Below are 22,447 nucleotides of genomic sequence, written 5' to 3'. Positions count from 1 at the left end.
CAGTTGGTACCTCCATTCGAGGAGATGGATGTCGATAAGTTCTTCCTTCATTTTGAGAAAGTGGCTGTGAATCAGAACTGGCCTAAGGGGAAATGGGCTGTTCTGTTACAGAGCGTACATAGGGGGAAGGCTCAACAAGCGTTTTCGGCATTGTCTATGGATGAGTCTAAGGATTATGAGGAAGTAAAAAGGGCTGCATTGAGGAGTTACGAGTTGGTGCCAGAAGTTCCGGAACTTGAGAAAGCCGTGGAATCACACGTATTTAGAGTTTGCCCATGAGATGCAAATGTATTGTGAGCGTTGGCGCGCCTCAAAAGATGTCGTCGGAGATTATGATAAACTATTACAGTTAATACTGATGGAGCAGTTCAAAGGTTGTATCCCTGAGAGTATGAAGACGTACTTGGATGAGAAGGAGACAGTGACTCTGTCTGCGACTGCCAAATTAGCAGACGAGTATGCCTTAACCCACAAAACAAAGTTTTCCCTAAATAAGAGCTACCAGAAAGGCAGTAGGGATGGCAGAGAAAGCCCACCGGCTAAGGCAGAGAATAAGCCGGGAGCTAGTGGAAAAGGTAAGGAGGAAAAAAAAGCAGGCAGGCAGGAAGGTTCCCAACTTTACGTGTTATAATTGTGGGAAAGCTGGTCATACAGCATCTAAGTGTTTTGCTCCGAAGAAGGAGACAGGAAAAGGGGAAAACGGCAGTCCTGACTGGTTGCATTGAGTCGGTCAACAGATCGATGAGGAAGGCAAAGGTAGGTACAGCACAAGAGCAGTGTGAGAAGTTTATCTCGGAAGGGCCGGTGTCTGTGAAGGAGGGTGAAACCCCAGTTCCAGTGTGGATCTGGAGAGATACTGGGGCTGATCAGTCATTGATTCTAAGGAAGGTGTTAGACTTCGGTCCTGAGACTGAGACGGGGGAGGTTGTGTTAAGAGGTATCGGAAAAGGGACGGAGGCCGTACCTTTGAACAGGATGTTTCTGAAATGTGACCTGGTATCTGGACCATTCGAAATAGGGGTGCAGTCGAAACTACCGATGGACGGCGTGGACGTCCTACTTGGTAACGATCTGGCCGGTGGTGACGTGTATTCAGCAGTGAAATTGACAAGTAAGCCTGTAAGTGCTGAGGACCCGCCCATAGATTCCAAGATTTATCCCACATGCGCAATCACTCGCATGTCTAGAAAGGCGGCTGAGAAAGGAGACTGTTTAAATGAGTCCAGGGTTGATTTAGCAGAGACATTTTTGCCGACCTTGTATGAAAAGGGGTTACCGGAGAAGGAAAAGGATAGTGGGGTTAAGGAGAGTAAAGGAGAGGAGGTAGATCTACCATTAGCAAGGAGGGATTTTATAAAGGAACAGAGTCATGATGAGGAGCTTGTGGCATTGAAAGAATCAGCTCTTTCTGAGGTAGAGATTGATAAGGAACCGGGGGATACTATCTGAAGGAGGGAGTGTTAATGAGGAAGTGGAGGCCGACCACGGTGCCAGTCAACGAGGATTGGGCGGTGGTACACCAGGTGGTGGTTCCAAAGGTTTATCGGGATGAAATTTTGAACTTGGCTCACAAGGGACCTTTAGGTGGACACTTGGGAGTAAGGAAGACAGTAGATAGGGTTATGAAAGATTTTTATTGGCCAAACATGAGGAGGGATATTGTTGACTATTGTAAAAGGTGCCATACTTGTCAGGTGGTAGGAAAGCCAAATCAGGTTATCCCTAAGGCACCCCTCAGATCCATACCCGCCTTTGGGGAGCCTTTTTCCTGAATCATCGTGGATTTTGTGGGTCCTTTGCCTAGAACTGCGAGTGGGTGGCAGTATGTCATGACCATGATGTGTGCTGCTACTCGATTCCCAGAGGCTGTGCCCCTGGGGAACATTAGGACTCCTGCGATAGTAAAGGCACTCATTAAATTTTTCACCACGGCAGGGTTACCTAGAGAGATACAGTCAGATCAGGGGAGTACCTTCATGTCGCATGCATTTCAACAAATGTTGACACAGATGGGAGTTAAACAAATTCTAGCCTCTGCATACCACCCGGAATCTCAAGGAGCTTTGGAAAGATTCCACACAACTTTAAAGACTATGATTAAAACTTACTGTCAGGAAAACACTCGTGACTGGGATGATGCATTACCACTTCTGTTATTTGCAGTGAGGGATACGGTTCAGGAATCTCTGGGGTTCAGTCCATTTGAGCTCATTTTTGGTCACAGGCCCAGAGGACCTTTAACCTTACTCAAAGAAAAATGGTCTAGTCCAAATGTGCAAGTCAATGTGATTGACTATGTTTTGAGGCTCAGTGAAAGGCTCCGTAAAGTTTGCGAGTTTGCGAAGCAAAATCTTAAAGACTCCCAGACTAAAATGAAACAATGGTATGATAAACGAGCCCGAGAGCAAGAATTTCAAGTGGGTGATAAGGTTTTGGTCCTGTTCCCTGTAGTTACCAACCCCCTACAGGCGAAGTTTCAAGGGCCGTATAAAGTGATTAAGAAAATAGACTCTCTGAATTATGTGATCGAAACTCCTGATAGACGAAAGCCGAGCCAGTTGGTTCACGTTAACATGCTAAAGGGTTATCATGATGCGACCCCCCATGGTGGTCGGTGCTGTCGCGAAGACCAATGAGGCAGAAAGGAGTGATAAGGAGGGGTCCGAGCGTTTTGAAAAGATAAGCATAGTACCCACCAGACTAGAGAAGTCTGTTATTTTGGCCAACTTTGCTGATAAAGTCACTCACTTGGAGCCTGAACAAAGAGAGCAGCTGACACAGCTAATTAACCGGCATGCAGATTTATGCCCAGATGTTCCTAGGAGGTGCCAAGTAACAGACCATGATGTTATTGTTACCTCAGCCCAGCCGATTAAACAATCCCCTTATCAGATGAATTTGGAAAAGAGCAAGCTAGTGGAAAAAGAAATTGAGCATATGCTAGCTGCTGGTATTATTCGTGAATCTTCCTCTGCATGGACATCTCCATGCGTGGTTGTACCGAAGCCGGACGGTAGTATAAGATTCGGTACAGATTACAGGAAGGACAATACCATCACACAATCAGATGCTTACCCTATCCCCAGGGTGAATGATTGTATTGATAAGGTGGGTAAAGCGAGATACATCACTAAGATTGACCTGCTAAAGGGATACTGGTGTGTTCCTTTGACTGACAGGGCTCGAGAAAATTCAGCCTTTGTCACACCATCAGGGTTTTATGAATACAATGTGTTGCCATTTGGAATGAAAAACGCTCCAGGGACATTTCAGAGAATGATTGACGCTGTGATTAAAGGGTTAACAAACACAAAGGCTTACATTGACGATGTAGTAGTTTGGAGTGACACTTGGGATGAGCGCATTGAAGCTGGGGAGTAACTGTTTAAACGAATGTCTGCCGCCCACCTCACAGTGAACCTCGCAAAGACTGAGTTTGGCCATGCCACGATCATGTATCTGGGGTATGTGGTAGGACAAGGGCAATTGGCTCCTGTGCAGGCTATTTCCGAGGTTCCTGTCCCAACAAATAAGAGGGCATTGAGAAGGTTTTTGGACATGGTGGGGTACTATCGAAAATTTTGTAAGAGCTTTGCGGACCTGCCCTCCCGCTTACAAAGCTCCTACAGAAGGAAGAAAAATTTGAGTGGAGCAGTCCTTGTCAGGAAGCTTTTGAGAAGTTGAAAACCATATTGTGCCACCAACCCTGTGTTAAAAGCACCTGATCTCTTGAAACCTTTCTCCCTGGCGACTGATGCAAGTGATGAGGCTGCAGGAGCGGTCCTATTGCAGAAAGCAGGGGATGGAGTGGAACACCCAGTGGCGTATTTCTCTCAAAAGTTCAATGTGCATCAGAGAAATTACTCCACTGTGGAGAAAGAATTGTTGGCACTTATCTTGGCAATTCAGCATTTTGCGGTCTACATCTGTGCAGCACAGAGACCATTAATTGTTTATACTGATCACAACCCTTCGGTATTCTTGGCTAACATGAAAAATAAAAATAGGAGGTTATTAAGTTGGAGTCTGTTGTTACAGGAATTCGATTTTAAAATACAACATGTAAAGGAGAGTGACAATGTAATTGCTGATTGTTTATCTAGATGTTAATTTGAAAGTGTATCTGTATTATTCTTGTAGTTAAGACCACTTCTGTATTTTGTTAAACCCTGTAATTCAGTAATATGCTTTATTAGTTAATTTTCACTCTGGTGAAAATTCCCAGAAGGATGGGGGTGTTATGAGTGACGAACAGACCTGATGGTCAATGGGGTGCAGAGTTAACTATTCCCAACCCCCCTCCTGAGAACTACGAACTATTGCTGTTGCTATGCTGCTCATGACAGAGAGAGAGAGAGATGAAACACAGGCAAGAACATCTGCTACAGATAAAAGGAGGAGAGAGACTGTTGATTTACCGTATTTTGACTCTTCCTGGATTATTTACCTTCCACTACAAGGACTTTACTTTGCTCGTTAATATTCCTCAGGAGATAGCAGGAGTGGCCTGATTTGATGGACACGGTCATTCAGAGTTGATGGATAGCTGAGACCCCGTGAGTGGGGATAAAAGACAGGTCTGGAGAGACACCCTTCAGACACACCAGTGGACACTGACTGAGTGTAGGGAACCCACAGAAAGGTGGGGGCTTCGGAGACCGAACCAGGAGATCGGTCAGTAAAGCTCACAGTGTTACAGCAGGGCTGGTGGGGACTTGTGTGTGTGTCCACTCATGCCAGAGTGACGAGTCCACCACAGAAGAACGGTCTAGCTGAAGACCAAAGGGGTCATAACTGAATGGCCACAACGACACGACGGATTAAGAAAGCCACAAAAGGTTTGCCTGCCGCAGCTGTTGCTGTTACATCTCGCTCGCTCTCTCTCTCTCCCCAACGATTTCAATACAACAACCATAACCACCTCAGCATTTATGAACTGAACTCTATACTTTCCTATGACAATTCATTTACCCCTAGACATCAATAGAGCTTGTTTATTATTGATCATTATTATTCCTACACTTTCAGGTTTATTACTGCTAGCTTGTTTTATATGTATATTTGCATTTTTGATATTGTATTGTGTAGTTTACTAATAAACACCTTTAGTCTGGTACCACCAGACTCCAACGGATTCTTCTTTCTCCGCTGGTCAGACACCCAGTTACAGGGTACGTAATACTGCATCTCTGGCACCGAGACTGGACCCTCAGCTCAGAAGGGAAGGAGGGAAAAGTGGAGAGCAGTAGTGATAGGGGAATCGATAGTTAAGGGGACAGATAGGAAGTTCTGTGTAAGAGATCGAGAATCCAGGATGGTTTGTTGCCTCCCTGGTGCCAGTATCCGTGATATCTCGGATCGAGTTCTCAGTATTCTCAAGAGGGAGGGTGAGCAGCTGGATGTCGTGGTTCATGCAGGGACCAATGACGTGGATAGGAAGAGTGAGGAGGTCCTGAAAGGTGAGTTTAGGGAGCTAGGTGCCAAGGTTAAGGACAGGACCTCCAGGATAGCAATCTCAGGATTGCTACCAGTGCCACGTGCAGGTGGGTTTAGAAATAGTAAGATAGTGCAGATCAATGAGTGGCTGAAGACATGGTGCAGGAGGGAGGGCTTCAGATTTATAGATAAATGGGCAGTTTTCCGGGGAAGGTGGGACCAGTTCCGGTGGGACGGTTTACATCTGAATTGGAGGGGGACAAATATTCTTCCAGGTAGGTTTGCTAGAGAGGCTCCAGTGGATTTAAACTAGATATGAGGGGGGAGGGGAACCAGAGTGTAGGAACAGATCTATGGGAGAAGGAAGAAAAAGACAGTAAAGTTCTTTGTACTGTTAGAGATAAACAGAGAGGAAGAGGTGGAGAATTTCTTAAATGCATTTACTTTAATGCTAGGAGCATTGTAAGAAAGGTGGACGAACTTAGAGCATGGATTGATACCTGGAAATATGATGTTGTAGCTATTAGTAAAACATGGTTGCAGGAGGGGTGTGATTGGCAACTAAATATTCCTGGATTTCATTGCTTCAGGTGTGATAGAATCAGAGGGACAAGAGGGGTCAGAGAAAATATTACAGCGGTGCTCTGGCAGGATAGATTAGAGGGCTCGTCTAAGGAGACTATTTGGGTGGAACTGAGGAATGGGAAAGATGTAGTAACACTTATAGGGGTGTATACTAGACCACCTAATGGGGAGCGAGAATTGGAGGAGCAAATTTGCAAGGAGACAGCAGATATTTGTAGTAAGCACAGGGTTGTGATTGTGGGAGATTTAAATTTTCCACACATAGACTGGGAAGCCCATACTGTAAATGGGATGGATGGTTTGGAGTTTGTAAAATGTGTGCAGGATAGTTTTTTGCAGCAATACATAGAGGTACCAACTAGAGAAGAGGCAGTGTTGGATCTTCTGTTAAGGAATGAAATAGGTCAGGTGACGGAGGTATGTGTTGGGGAGCTCTTCGGGTCCAGTGATCACAATACCATTAGTTTCAATATAATTATGGAGAAGGATAGGACTGGACCCAGGGTTAAGATTTTTGAATGGAGAAAGGCTAACTTTGAGGAGACGAGAAAGGATTTAGAAGGAGCGGATTGGGACAATTTGTTTTATGGGAAGGATGTAATAGAGAAATGGTGGTCATTTAAAGGTGAAATTCTGAGGGTACAGAATCTTTATATTCCTGTTAGGTTGAAAGGAAAGGTTAAAAGTCTGAGAGCCATGGTTTTCAAGGGATATTGGAAACTTGGTTAGGTAAAGAGATATCTACAATAAATATAGGCAGCATGGAGTAAATGAGGTGCTCGAGGAATATAAAGAATGTAAGAAGAATCTTAAGAAAGAAATTAGAAAAGCTAAAAGATGAGGTTGCTTTGGCAAGTAAGGTGAAAATAAATCTGAAGGGTTTCTACAGTTATATTAATAGCAAAAGGATAGTGAGGGATAAAATTGGTCCCTTAGAGAATCAGAGTGGACAGCTATGTGTGGAACCGAAAGAGATGGGGGAGATTTTGAACAATTTCTTTTCTTCAGTTTTCACTAAGGAGAAGCATATTGAATTGTGTAAGGTAAGAGAAACAAGTAAGGAAGTTATGGAAACTATGACGATTAAAGAGGAGGAAGTACTGGCATTTTTAAGGAATATAAAAGTGGTTAAATCTCCAGGTCCTGACAGGATATTCCCTAGGACCTTGAAGGAAGTTAGTGTAGAAATAGCAGGGGCTCTGACAGAAATATTTCAAATGTCATTAGAAATGGGGATGGTGCTGGAGGATTGGCGTATTGCTCATGTGGTTCCATTGTTTAGAAAGGGTTTTAAGAGTAAACCTAGCAATTATAGGCCTGTCAGTTTGACATCAGTGGTGGGTAAATTAATGGAAAGTATTCTTAGAGATGGTATATGTAATTATCTGGATAGACAGGGTCTGATTAGGGACAGTGAGCATGGATGTGTGTGTGGAAGGTCATGTTTGACAAATCTTATTGAATATTTTGAAGAGGGTACGAGGAAAGTTGACGAGGGTAAAGCAGTGGATGTTGTCTATATGGACTTCAGTAAGGCCTTTGACAAGGTTCCGCACGGAAGGTTAGTTAGGAAGGTTCAATCGTTAGGTATTACTATTGAAGTAGTAAAATGGATTCAACAGTAGCTGGATGGTAGATGCCCAAGAGTAGTGGTGGATAACTGTTTGTTAGGTTGGAGGCCGGTGACTAGTGGTGTGCCTCAGGGATCTGTACTGGGTCCAATGTTGTTTGTCATATACATTAATGATCTGGATGATGGAGTGGTAAATTGGATTAGCAAGTATGCAGACGATACTAAGGTAGTTGGTGTTGTGGATAATGAAGTAGGTTTTCAAAGTTTGCAGTGAGATTTAGAAGAGTGGGCTGAGCGATGGCAGATGGAGTTTAATGCTGATAAGTGAGAGGTGCTACATTTTGGTAGGAATAATCAAAATAGGACATACATGGTAAATGGTAGAGCATTGAAGAATGCAGTAGAATAGAGTGATCTAGGAATAATGGTGCATAGTTCCCTGAAGGTGGAATCTCATGTGGATAGGGTGGTGAAGAAAACTTTTGGTATGTTGGCCTTTATAAATCAGAGCATTGAGTATAGGAGTTGGGATGTAATGTTAAAATTGTACAAGGCATTGGTAAGGCCGAATTTGGAGTATTATGTACAGTTCTGGTCACTGAATTATAGGAAAGAAGTCAACAAAATAGAGAGAGTACAGAGAAGATTTACTAGAATGTTACCTGGGTTTCAGCACCTAAGTTACAGGGAAAGATTGAACAAGTTAGGTCTTTATTCTTTGGAGTGTAGAAGGCTGAGGGGGTACTTGTTAGAGGTATTTAAAATTATGAGGGGGATAGATAGAGTAGAAGTGGATAGGCTTTTTCCATTGAGAGTAGGGGAGATTCAAACGAGGACATGAGTTGAAAGTTAGGGGGCAAAAGTTTAAGGGTAGCATGAGGGGGAATTTCTTTAATCAGAGTGGTAGCTGTGTGGAACGAGCTTCCAGTAGAAGTGATAGAGGCAGGTTTAGTATTGTCATTTAAAGTAAAATTGGATAGGTATATGGACAGGAAAGGAATGGAGGGTTATGGGCTGAGTGCAGGTAAGTGGGACTAGGTGAGAGTAAGTGTTCGGCACAGACTAGAAGGGCCGAGATGGCCTGTTTCTGTGCTGTAATTGTTATATGGTTATAATATGGTGGGACAGTTGAGGAACAGCGAAAGACTTTCAAAGAGACTTTTCAGTGCTCTATAAAAGTATAATCCAGTTAAAAGCAAGGACAGTAAGAGCAGGCAAGGATAACTAAGGAAATAAAGGAAGGCATCAAACAAAAAGCTTGTACGTAGAAAGTTGCCAAGAGTAGTGGGAAATTGGAACATTAGGAAAACTTTAAAAAGCAACCACTAACCGAGCAATAAATTAAGGGAACATAGATTATGAAAATAAAACTAACACAGAATATAAAAATGGATAGTAGGAGTTTTTATAATTATATAAAGTGGACAAGGGTGGCTAAAGTGAATGTAAGACCTTTAGAGTACGAGGAGGAGGAATTGGTATTGGGTAATGAGGAAACAGCTGAGCCTTTGAATGACTGTCGGTTTTCACAGAGGAGGACACATCTAACATGTTGGAAAGAGATGATACAGATGTGATGGGGGAGTGAGAACCTCAAAACAATAGCTGTCACTAAACAGGAAATGCCAAGCAAATTTGTGGGCCTAAAGATAGACAAGTTGCCTGGTCCTGATGGAATGCATCCCAGGGTACTGAAAGAAATGACAGAGGTTATAGTTGAGGCTTTAGTGATAATTTACCAAAATTTTCTAGTCTCTGGGCAGGTCCTGGCAGATTTGGAAGGCGGCAAAAGTCATGCACTGTTCAAAAAAGGATGTAGGTAAAAGGCAGGTAACAGGCCAATTAGTTTAACATCTGTAGATGGGAAAATACTTGAAGCTATCATTAAAGAAATGGTGAAGCATTTAGAAAAATTGGATTCATCAGGCCGATGCAACATGGGTTCAGCAAAGGCAGGTCCTGTTTGACAAACTTACTGCAGTGGATAGAGGAGAACAGATGAACGTTATTTACTCGGATTTCCAGAAGGCGTTCAATAAGGTGCCACATAAAAGACTTCACGAGGAATAAAACGAATTCAGAAGTACGAGAGGGGATCTTATAGAAACATAAAATTATGAAAGGATAGATAAGATAGAGGCAGGAAACTTGTTTCCACTGGTAGGTGAGACTACAACTAGGGGACATAGCCTCAAGATTCGGGGGAGTCAATTTAGGGCGGAGATGAGGAGGAACTGCTTTTCCCAAAGTGTGCTGAATCTGTGGAATTCTCTGTCCAATGAAGCAGTGGAGGCTACCTCAGTAAGTATATTTAAGACAATATAGATTTTTGCATAGTAGGGGAATTGAGGGTTATGGGGAAAAGGCAGGTAGCTGGAGACGACTCCATGGCCAGATCAGCCACTATCTCATTGAATGGCAGAGCAGGTTCGATGGGCCAGATGGCCTACTCCTGCTACTATTTTTTATATTCTTATGAATCATTTAACAGTAGAACACAGAAACAAGCCATTCAGCCCACAAAGTTGTGCAGAACCAGCTAAGAGGCAAATCAAACACACCTAAACATTAATCCCTATTACCTACACAATGCCCATATTCACTCCATCTTCCTTACATCCACGTACCTATCCAACCATCTCTTAAAACTCTCTAATGTATATACCACCATATCAGGCCAGAGGGCACTCTCTCGGGAATAGAAGGGCATCCCTTCAGAACAGAGGTGAGGATGAATTTCTTTAGCCAAATGGGACTGAATCTGTGCTATTCATTGCTGCAGATGGCTATGGAGGCCGAATAATTGGGTATATTTGAAGCAGAGGTTGATAGCTCTTAATTAGTAAGGATATCAAAGATTACGTAGGAAGGCAGCAGGAGTTCAGGGTTGAGAGGGGAAATACATCAGTCATGATGAAATGGTGGAGCAGGCCTAATTCTGCTCCCATGTCTTATGAGCTTATGTGGAAGTTGCCTAATTAGGAAAGGTTCTGTATCAGTTTTCCAAAAAAAAGCGCGCCACATCTGTGCATGTACAACACATATACTCCATGAGAGCACGTTTTATTCTGCATCTCAAATTTTCAGGTAGTGATGTGAATTTTGTGAGGGAATATTTCCATTACCCAAATGGCTGGCGTGCAGGGCTTCACCTCTACTGCAGGTTCTACTGCACAGTTATGGCTCTAGCATGCATCAAATGCAACAGAGATGGAGAAAATAACACACTGCGCAATCCTTTTCTTACTGCTACATTCGCCAAGAGGTGTGGAGCAGATGAAATCACGGTATGTGGGAGGTAATCGATCCCAGTAAGCTTTTACCCACTTTGAAATATTTCATGCCAGGATGGCAATCACAAAAAAGAGAAAATCTGTAGATGCTGGAAATCCAAGCAACACACACAAAATGCTGGAGGGCCAAGCAGTGTCTATGGCAATGAATGCAGTCGAGATTTCGGGCTGAAATGTTGACTCATTCCCCTCCATAGATGCTGCCTGGCCTGCTGAGTTCCTCCAGTATTTTGTGTGTGATATCAGGATGCCACCTGGATCTGAGAGCATGTTTTTATAAGGATAGGTTGAGCGAGCAAGAGCTTTTCTCAATGGAATGAAGGAAGAAGAGGTGACTTAAGAGGTGTATTAGGCAATAAGAGTCATAGATAGCAGACAGCCTGCAAATTAATCCCAGAGCAGAAATGGCTAAAACTAATGGGCATAATTTAGGGAAAATATGGGGTGGGGGGGGGGGGTCAGTAATTCTTTTTATGTACAATGGCGTGCTTGTAGAACAAGCTGCTAGGGATGGTGATAGAGTCAAATACATTAGAAACATTTAAGAGGTTCTTAAATAGGCATATGGATAAAAGTAAAATGGAGCACTCTGTGGAGGGAAGGGTAAGACAGGTACTGGAAAAAAGCGGCACCATAGCATAGCATTTTACAGTACGGCAACCTGGGTTCAATTCCCGCCACTACCTATAAGGAGTTTGTACGTTCTCCCCACGATCACCTGGGTTTGCTCCGGGTGTTCCTGTTTCCTCCCACAGTCCAAAAATGTATCAGTTGGTAGGCTACAGTTAAATTGGAGTATCGCTTGTTCGAAGTGCTAGAAGGGCCTGTTCTGTGCTATACCTCAATAAATAAAAACTGGGGTGGGGCGGGAGGGAAGATCTAGGAAAGATGTCAACAAAATAGAGTACAGAGAAGATTTACAGGTGGCCCCCACTTTTCAAACGTTCAATTTACAACAACTCACTGTTACGAAAGACTTACATTAGTACCTGTTTTCGCTAACCAAAGAGGATTTTTGCTTTTACGAAAATAAGACACTTGCTTTATACGTGTGTTTACCCCGAGAAAGACTACAATGACCGTGAAGCCTTGTGCAGTCAGTTGTTTGCACATGCATGTACGTGCGTACGCATGTGCGTAGGTATGCATGTACGTGCCCATTTTTTTTCTCCAAATCGATTTTGGCTCACTGCCTTCCCAAGTTTGAAAAGTGAAACTACACCGTACCTACAATATATCTACTTTATATAGGGTGTAAATTTATCATATCATTCCTGCTTTTCGATATGTTAGTGTTATGTTAGGTTTTATGTGTTATTTGCTTTGATTTGGTAGGTTATTCTTTGGGTCTGGGAACGCTCAAAAATTTTTCCCATATAAATTAATGGTAATTGCTTCTTCACTTTACGACATTTCGGTTTACAAACAATTTCATAGGAACGCTCTACCTTCGGATTGCGGGGGAAACCTGTACTAGAATGTTACCTGGGTTTCAGCACCTAAGTTACAGGGAAAGGTTGAACAAGTTAGGTCTTTATTCTTTGGAGCGTACAAGATTGAGGGGGGACTTGATAGAGGTATTTAAAATTATGAGGGGGATAGATAGAGTTAACGTGGATAGGCTTTTTCCATTGAGAGGAGGAGAGATTCAAACAAGAGGACATGAGTTGAGAGTTAGGGGGCAAAAGTTTAAGGGTAACACGAGGGGGAATTTCTTTACTCGGAGAGTGGTAGCTGTGTGGAACGAGCTTCCAGTAGAAGTGGTAGAGGCAAGTTTGATATTGTCATTTAAAGTAAAATTGGATAGGTATATGGACAGGAAAGGAATGGAGGGTTATGGGCTGAGTGCGGGTCGGTGGGACTAGGTGAGAGTAAGCGTTCGGCACAGACTGGAAGGGATGAAATGGCCTGTTTCCGTGCTGTAATTGTTATATGGTTATATGGAAGGAAATCAGAATAAAGGGGATGGGTACAAGCTGGCAGGTGATAGGTGAATATGATAGGTGATCACCTCCCAGTTTCTAACTTATCCCCCACCTTTCACCTGCTCCTGACTTGGTTTCGCCTACCACCTGGTGGCTTGTAATCCTTCACCTACCCTTCCCACCTTCTTATTCTGGCTTCTGCCCCCTTCCTTTCCAATCCCGATGAAAGGTTTTGGCCCGAAAGATTGACAGTTTATTCCGCACCATAGATGCTGCCTGACTCCAGTGTTTTGTGTGTATTTACAAGCAAACTCCCTGTTCAAGCATTTGGGTGAAGGAAATTTCTCCTTACAGAATTCACAAATCATGATCCAAAAATTTGAGATATGTAATAAATTTTGCTTTCATGGAATCCAAGAAATAAAATTTGCATTTTTTTAAACGACTTGTGCTTCCCCCTCTGCCCCCACCCTTAGTGTTGCACTAGAGTCACCTGTAGTGCATTGTTACCTGTGGAACAAAGCTGTAAACAACATAGATACCTCATGTTCCTAAAGCAATACTTTAAAAGTCAATCAGTGGCTATGAAGCACTTTGCCATGTCTTGAGATACCTCCAGAAAGAACTTTCCTCAAATGCAAGCCCAACTTTTCCTGTTCATAAAAGTCACCATCTCCAAAACAATAACTGCATCCTTGAAAACAAATAGCCCGAATAGACACAGCAGGAGAATTAGGCCATTCTGCCCATTGCGTATGGTCCACTGTTTCACCGTGACTGATTTATTACCCCCTCAATCCCATTCTCCTGCCTTGTCCCCATAATCCTCGACACCCTGACTAATCAAGAACCTATCAACTTCTGCTTTAAACATTCCCAATGACTTGGCCTCGGCAGCCATCAGTGGCAATGAATTCCAGGTTTACCACCCCTGGCTGAAGAAATTACTCCTTATCTCTATTCTAAATAGATGTCCCTCTATTCTGAAGTTGTGCCCTTTGGTCCTAGACTCTCGCACTATAGGAAACATTCTCTTCACATCCACTCCATCTAGGCCTTTCAATATTCAAAGGGTTTCAATGAGATCTCCCCCCCCCCCCCCATTCTTCTAAAATCCAGTGAGTACAAGCCTTCAAGTCTATTCCAGAATAGCATTGTGTAAAATTACTGTAAACCAGACTTCAATACAAGTTCTTCACTAGCTTGTCCCAGCTGTGCTGAAAAGCAACTTTTACCTGCTTACACCCTCTTGCTCCTCCTTGGTCAGCACTAGGGGCAGAGGTAGTGGTGGTAACGTTGACGTAAGTGGCTGTGAATTCTTCTCTTTTTCCTTTGTAGATTCACTTGGCAGAGCTTGCTTGGGTTTCTCTTTTGGTGTGGTTGGCTCCACTTTAAGTGACGGCGTTTTGGGAGTTTTTGTTACCAGGTTCACCGATACCGCTTCCTTTTTGTCCAAGGTTGACTCAGGATCTATTTTTACCTCCTGGGAAATCGGCTTAGTTTTTAGTTTCTCGTTTTTAACTGCTGCTTGGATTCCAGTGTTCGATGGGGAAGCAGGTGCTCGCTCTGACTTGAGCTTACTGGCTTCCTTTGTATCCTTTGTCTGAGATGTGTGGCCTGCTGTTGAACTGGCATTGCCACTTGCCTTGGCAGCAGTCACATTAAGTGCATTAGAGGTTTTAGCATTATTCTTAGCAGCTTCAACAGCTCTTGCTTTTTTATGCTTATTTAGCTCAGCAGCAAGACTAGTCTTATAAGTTAAACTGTTTGGTGAAATGCTTGACTGCCGACTACGAGACCTTGAAACACGATGCTTGCTGCGAGATCTTGAGCGTCTGGAATAATATGGACTTCTGCTCCGTGACTTGGGTCTCCTGAAAGTGCAAATCATGAAACCAATAAAGAGCCAATTAATTAAATTAAAAGTGCAAGTCATTTATTGTGATGGCAAATAAAGTCTGAATAAGTAGGCATGGGCACTTGGTAAGTTTCTTGCCATAAAAAATACATATCGAAAAATGTTCGAACTGACCCACCTGGATTCACAAAGTAGGTGAAAGTTTCAATTGTTTTAATTATTATGAATACAAAAGATTCTACAAATGCTGGAAAATCCAAAACAATACAAAAAAAAATCCTGGAGGAACTCTAGCAGGTCAGGTAGTATCTATGAAGTGGAATAAGTCAGTCAAAATTTCATCAAAACTGAAAGAGAAGGGGGAAGAATCCAGAATACGCTAGAATTACAATGGCTATTCAACTCCTAAAATTGGTCTTTTTTTTTTAACCATCAACGCTGCCCTCACTGCATCTCTTCCATTTCACACGTCTGCTCTTACCCCATCCTCTCACCACCCTACAAAGGATAGGGTTCCTCTTGTCCTCACCTACCACCCTATCAGCCTCCACATCCAGTACATAATTCTCCGAAATTTCCGCCATCTCCAACAAGATCCCACCACCAAACACATCCTTCTGTCCTCCCACCTTCTGCTTTCCGCGGGGATCACTCCCTTGACTATTCATCCCTCCCCACTTGATCTCCCTCCTGGCACTTATCCTTACAAGCGGAGTAACTGCTACACCTGCCCCTACACCTCCTCCCTCACTACCATCCAGGGCCCTAAACAGTCCTTCCAGGTGAGGCGACACTTCACCTGTGAGTCTGTTGGGGTCGTATACTGCATTTGGTACTCCCGGTGTGGCCTCTAGAATATCGGTGAGACCAGATGTAGACTGGGAGACGGCTTCGCCAGGCATCCACGCATCATCCGCCAGAACAAGCGTGATCTTCCAATGGCCACCCATTTTAATTCCACTCCCCATTCCGATATGTCCATCCACTGCCTCCTCCACCATCAGGATAAGGCCACACTTAGGTTGGAGTAACACCACCTTATATTCCGTATGGGTGAACATCGATTTCTCAAACTTCCAGTAATGCCTCCACCCTCCCCCCCCCCACTTCACCATTTCCCATCCCCTTGCCCCTCTAGTGCTCCTCCCCCACCCTTTCTTCCATGGCCTTCTGTCTCTTTCACCAGTCAACATCCTAGCTCTTTGCTTCATCGCTCCCTTCCAAGCTTCACCGATCGCCTGGCATTTCTCACTCCCCTCCCCCCACCTTTCTAATTTACTCCAATCCTGCTGAAGGGTTTCAGCCTGAAACATCGACTGTACTTATTTCCATAGATGCTGCCCGGCCTGCTGAGCTCCTGCAGCATTGTGTATGCGTTGCTCGGATTTCCAGCATCTGCAGATTTTTCTCGGACTTTTTTCTTTTTGGCTCATTTCAGTAAGGCAAAACACATCAAGGGGCAAGAGACAGGAGCTACTAGATGATTAGTGGAACCAAGTGAAGAGGAGATTATGGTCTGAAATTTTCGTCTGAAAGTCATTCCACTCATTCCATTGGATGAGTGTTTAATGTAACTTACAGGCCCATGATTAGTTAAACCCATTTTTGTACGGAATTCACAAAATGGTTTGAATAGCCTTCTTCTGCACTGAAAATTTAATGAAACATTTCATACAGTGCTGAAAATGAGTAGTTTTTCTTCACATTGTGCACAAAAGTTTGTATTGTCTACACTGTAAATGAGCAATACCTGGAGGTGCAAAAGATGGAAAGTTGTCTCAGAGAATCTAAGCGGCCTGTTCACAAAAAACAGAACTGGATCTGAAGAGTCAGTCTCACACATCAATAATTCAATCCTCAGAAGCTCAAGAATCAGAGCTCTTAATTTTTTCAAAATAATTCATTCATTTCACATGGCCAATGGCAACAAAATTGACAAGTAGCTTACAAGGTCTGTTCTGAGAGTTATTGAAGTGCCCCCCACATTACTCTGTGGGTCTCCTCACCTGAAATAAATAATATATATATTCAAATTCTAGTTTCAGGATAACAGTTCAACCCTTTGGAGACCACCTGGTAACATCATCACTATTCTATCTTTCAGTTTTGATTAAAATTTTATATGATAGTTATGTTTCTAAGTATTATCTTTCAAATCCCAAATCAGAACCAAAATATGCCTGGCATTACCATCTGGGGATTACTTCAAATTAATAGACTGGCCTCATATTGTGTTTTTACAAAAAGAAAACTTCTTGCTGAAAGATCAGAATGTGCTTTAATGCCCAACTTCCCCTTGACTCTACTGCAGGGATAATTTAGTTATAATGCCAGCACATCCTTGCAATCTAGAAACCACATCCCACTATTTCCCAAGCTAGAAATGATTCATACAAAGGGGCATCATTTTAAGGTGACTGAAGGAAATTATAATAAGATATCCATAACAAGGTTGCATAGAGTTGGGGGTGATGTATTTGCATGGATAGAGGATTGGTTAACCAATAGAAAGCAGAGTTGGGATACATGAGTGTTACTCTGATTGACAATCAGTGATGAGCGGTGTGCCACTGGGGTCAGTGCTGGGCCCGCAACTGTTCACGATATACATTAATGATCTGGAAGAGGGGACCAAGTGTAGTGTATCTAAGTTTGCTGATGATACTAAATTGAGTGGAAAAGCAAATTGTGCAGAGGATATGGAGAGTCTGCAGATTGAGACAGATTGAGTAGTCAAGAGTCTGACAGAGGTAGTACAATGTTGGTAAATACGAGGTCATCCACTTTGAAAGGAAAAATGGAACAGCAGATTATTATTTAAATGGTAAAAGATTGCAGAATGCTGCTGTGCAGAGGGAATTGGGAGAGCTTCTGCATGAATCACAAAAGATTGTTTTGCAGGTGTAGCAGGCTATCGAGAAGGCAAATAGTAAGGCATTTGACAAGGTACCACACGGTAGGCTTATTCAGAAAGTCAGAAAGCATGGGATCCAGGGAAGTTTGGCCAGGTGGATTCAGAATTGGCTTGCCTGCAGAAGGCCGAGGGTCGTGGTGGAGGGAGTACATTCAGATTGGAGGGTTGTGACTAGTGATGTCCCACAAGGATCTGTTCTGGGACCTCTACTTTTTGTGATTTTTATTAATGACCTGGATGAGGGGGTAGAAGGGTGGGTTGGCAAGTTTGCAGATGACACAAAGGTTGGTGGTGTTGTAAATAGTGTAGAGGATTGTCGAAGATTGCAGAGAGACATTGATAGGATGCAGAAGTGGGCTGAGAAGTGGCAGATGGAGTTCAACCCAGAGAAGTGTGAGGTGGTACACTTTGGAAGGACAAACTCCAAGGCAGAGTACAAAGTAAATGGCAGGATACTTGGTAGTGAGGAGGAGCAAAGGGATCTGGGGGTACATGTCCACAGATCCCTGAAAGTTGCCTCACAGGTAGATAGGGTAGTTAAGAAAGCTTATGGGGTGTTAGCTTTCATAAGTCGAGGGATAAGGTTTAAGAGACATGATGTAATGATGCAACTCTATAAACGTCTAGTTAGGCCACACTTGGAGTACTGTGTCCAGTTCTGGTCACCTCACTATAGGAAGGATGTGGAAGCATTGGAAAGGGTACAGAGGAGATTTACCAGGATGCTGCCTGGTTTAGAGAGTATGGATTATGATCAGAGATTAAGGGAGCTAGGGCTTTACTCTCTGGAGAAGAGGATGAGAGGAGACATGATAGAGGTGTACAAGATATTAAGAGGAATAGATAGAATGGACAGCCAGCGCCTCTTCCCCAGGACACCACTGCTCAATATAAGAAGACATGGCTTGAGATCTCTCCTCATTGGGATTCATAAGGACAAGAGGAAATCTTACAGAAACATAAAATTTTGAAGGGGATAGATAAGATAAAGGCAGGAAGGTTGTTTCCAGTGGTAGGAGGGACTGGAACTAGGGGACATAGCCTCAAGATTCAGGGCAGCTGAGGAGGAATTGCTTTTCCCAGAGTGGTGAATCTGTGGAATTCTCTGCCCAATGAAGCAGTGCAGGCTACCTCAGGAAATATATTTAAGACAAAGTTGGATAGATTTTTTACACAGTAGGAGAATTAAGGATTATGGAGAAAAGGCAGATGGATTCAAGTCCATAGTCAGAACAGCCATGATTACTGAATGGCAGTGCGGGCTTGACAAGCCAGATGGCTCCTATTTCTTATGTTTTAATAAAGGGGGGGGGGTGGGGGAAGAAGAGGAAATGGCATGGTACACTCTGCCAGGCACCAAGGGTGGTGGTAGAGACACGTACATTAGGGACATTGAAGGAACTCTTAAGGCAAGTAGATGATAGAAAAATGGAGGGAAATATGCACAAAATGCTGGAGGAATTCAGCAGGTCAGGCAGCATCTATGAAAAGGAATAAAGAGGTGACATTTCAGGCCAACACTCCCCATTAGGACTCATTAAAACTGAAGGTTATGTAAGGGTTAGACTGATCTTAAGAGTTGGTTAAAAGGCTGACACACCATAATAGACCGAAGAGTCTCTACTGCGCTTTAATGTTCTAAATGCCATGAAATATTCCACAACAGAATCAGATTTATCATCAACCAATGTGACGTAAAATTCGTTTTGTAGCAGTAGTATATAATACCACCAATGGTGCAAATAATGCAATAAAATGCAATACAAAAGCATGCAGACAACAATGCACTCCAACTTTACACATTACCAACTCTGTGACTACAGCTGCTACCAACTGTTAATTTTACAAAATCAATTCATCAATAGATAGCCTTGTATGCCAGAATGCTTTATACTTATCACGTATTTTAGCTCTTAAGTGTTAATATCAAAACAGGGAAATCATGAAAGGAAAATGGTGTTATCATGTACCTAAAAGGCTGCTAAAGAGCATGAGCTGCAGGAATTGTCAGGAGCCATGAAACATAAAACATTTCATCTTGCTTCAAACTTTCTAGATTATAATTTAACTACATAATAATGCAAGTCATTTTTGTCTATTACATAAAAATCAAAAATACAAAAATTCTATTGGATTAACCCAGACAACGATCATTCATTCCTTCAGATCACATTTAACTTTGCAAGAGCACTGGCATTACACCAATTCAACATAATAGAATTTAAAATCTTGTTATTTTTCAGGATTTAATATAACACATTGGACACTGAGCCCTTAGCACTATGAAACTCAATTCATGGGAATGCTATGATATATATTTTTCCATTTTACACTTCTAACACTTGCAATTAAAAGTAAAAATCTATCTGCTATGACATCAGGTGAAGGCGAAATAATATTTGTCAGTTTTATGGAATTACCGATGTACCATATTTGACATCAGCATATTCAATTGTGCAAAGGGAGGGGAGGGGGTTTTCGATGTTTCCATCTTTCACTCTGTGGGGCCGTTCTTGTTTCGTGGATGTCCGTGAAATGTACTAATTTCAGGTTGTATACTGTATACATTCTGACATCAAAGGAACCTCTGAATGGTATAAAAACTTACTTTGTACTGACCTTTGTTGTAAAAGCTGTTACTTTACGATACTGAAAACCTATAAAGGCAATACAATCACGTAACTGTCCTACACCCCTTGCCCACAGAGACTGACCTGAGTTCGGGGCTCCGGCTGAATGGGCTGGACGAGCGGCGGCGGCTGCTGCTGTAGGGATTGGGAGAGAGGCCGCCAAACTCATAGGGGCTGAGGTGCCGGGAGAAGCTGGGCGAGCGGCGGCGGGGAACCGAGTAAGGGCTGGGAGAGCGGCCCGTGTAACCGGGATGCAAGCCCTGCTCCCGCGAACCGTACAGGGGCTTGAAAGCGAAGAGCGGCGGCGGGGGGCTGCGGCCGTACAGGTCAAAGGCGCCCGGCCTGACGGGGCTGTGGCTGGCGCCGGGTCCGTAAACCTGCGGGTAACAAGGCACGGCCGTCCCGTACGGGCTCGGCTCCCTGTACACCGGGCTGCGAGGCCCGGGCGAGGTCGAGGTGCGGTAAGCCCGCGGCGTGTCCCAGTCCAAGTCTCGGTAGGCCCGTGGCGGAGGCTCCCGGTAGGCAGCGGGTGTCTCTTTGTCAGTGCGATGCGAGGCGCGGCTCCCTCGGGCCTCCTGGCCCGACTGCTCGGCCCCCGATGCCGCCGCCGCCTTGTTGCGGTTCCGGCTCTTGCTTCTCTTGCCGTCGGCCCGCGACCGGGAGCTCTCCTTGGCCCGGCCCCGCCTCCGCCGCTCTTTCTCTCGCCAGCGTTCGGTGGGCCGGCGGCTGGCGGCGCTCTCCGCCTGCGAGCTCACATTCTCATACTCCACCAAGCCCCGCAGCGACAGTGGCAGAGTCGACGGGCCCGAGGAGGCGCCGGCCGCTGCGGCGGCGGCGACCGCCGCTGCCACCGCCGGGTGTTTACCGTCCCGCCGCAGGGCCCGGCTCTCGGCCGAGCGCTTCTTGCGGCGTTTCCTACGCCGCGAACTCGAGGAACGGGGAGCGGCGGCCGTTGCGCAGCGGCCCTGGTCCCGGGCCTGCGCCAGGCCGCTCTCACTCAGGCGTCTCCTGACGATGGGGCTGTGACCCCGGCTCCCGCCGCGGGTCTCCGTGCTTGGCATTGACTCGCGGGGGACGAGCAGCGACCGACCCCCCTCACTCCATGGGCTCGGCGCCGCCGGACATCACACGAGGCCCTGCCCTCTTCTGCCCACCGGGCCTTGCAGCCGCGACTCTAGCAGCGCCGGTACATCCGGGCCTCCGCGGCGCGCGATGCCGATGCCCCTCCGCGCCGACTCACAAAATGGCCGCCACGCCGGGGCGCACGGAAGCCCTCGTCGACGTCACTCGCCCCACTTCCGGGTGTTCGGGCCTGCGAGCGCGGCGGAGAGAACCGGCGCATGGGTCCGGCGTTCAAACCTTTGCGGGGAATGGAGCAGTTTAATGCCGCCTAATGTCAGTAATATCCCGGGACAAGGTTTGCTTCTGCCACCCACGTTTCGCTCCGTTACCTATGCGTGCAACTGTTACCTCGGCCCTGACTTCAGAATCAGGTTTAACACCGAAAAAATCAGGGTTATTATCCCTGACTTCAACAAGTTTATCGTTGACTTCAGATTCAGAATCAGCTTTATTATCCCTGATTTACGGAATGAAAATTGTTGCTTTGTGGCAGCAGTTCAGTGCAAAGACATAGGATTGCACAGTAAATTACATAAATGAATGAACAGTGCAAATATGAATAATGAGATGGTGTTCGTGAGGGTATGGATCGTTCAGAAATGTAGTGGTGCAGGAAAACATCCACAATCAGGTTTATTATCACTGACATATGTTCTGAAATTTGTCGTTTTGCGGCCGCAGTACAGAGTAAGAGATAAAAATTACCAGAAGTCACAATAAATAAGTAAATAGTACAAGAGGGAAATCGAGAGGTAGTGTCTGTGGACCATTCAGAAATCTGAAGGCAGAGGAGGAGAAGCTGTTCTTAAAACAGTGAGTGTGGGTATTCTGTACCTCTTCCCCAATGATGGTCATGAGAAGAGGGCATGCCCTGGTTGGGGAAGGCCATTAACTTTGGATTATTCTCTAGTTAAATTATAACCCTGCAAAGTAGTACAGAGTTTAGTGGCTCCTGACATTAATTCCTGTTACTCCTCTGTAGTAATTCCCGTTAACCTGTCCAGCTCGTTTGTACAAGTTACCCTGTCTCACTCTAGAATTTACCGTTGCCCTGGCCTATCTCTCTCTGCAGACGTTCTGTCAACCACATTTTGCTCCATTAAAGTTCAAT

The 22,447-nt window shown here is 44.4% G+C and overlaps 1 protein-coding gene across 2 annotated transcripts in view; it reads right to left on the bottom strand.

Moving 5' to 3' along the window:
* cdk13 (cyclin dependent kinase 13) overlaps positions 1 to 21,448 on the bottom strand; it is a 147,033-nt gene extending 125,585 nt beyond the window's left edge. For both annotated transcript variants that reach the window (XM_073032002.1, XM_073032095.1), the window contains exons 1-2: positions 20,299 to 21,448; positions 14,048 to 14,686 (exon numbers count right to left, since the gene is read on the bottom strand). In XM_073032002.1, coding sequence (XP_072888103.1) covers positions 14,048 to 14,686; positions 20,299 to 21,275 — 1,616 coding nt within the window. In that variant the 5' untranslated portion in view covers positions 21,276 to 21,448. The remainder of the gene's footprint in view (positions 1 to 14,047; positions 14,687 to 20,298) is intronic.
* Between the last annotated feature and the right edge of the window lie 999 nt (positions 21,449 to 22,447).

This window comes from Hemitrygon akajei, chromosome 1 (genome assembly GCF_048418815.1).
Source record: "Hemitrygon akajei chromosome 1, sHemAka1.3, whole genome shotgun sequence".
NCBI lineage: Eukaryota > Metazoa > Chordata > Chondrichthyes > Myliobatiformes > Dasyatidae > Hemitrygon > Hemitrygon akajei.
Note: the sequence above shows the minus strand (reverse complement) of the source record. Positions and strands in the feature narration are given on the sequence as shown.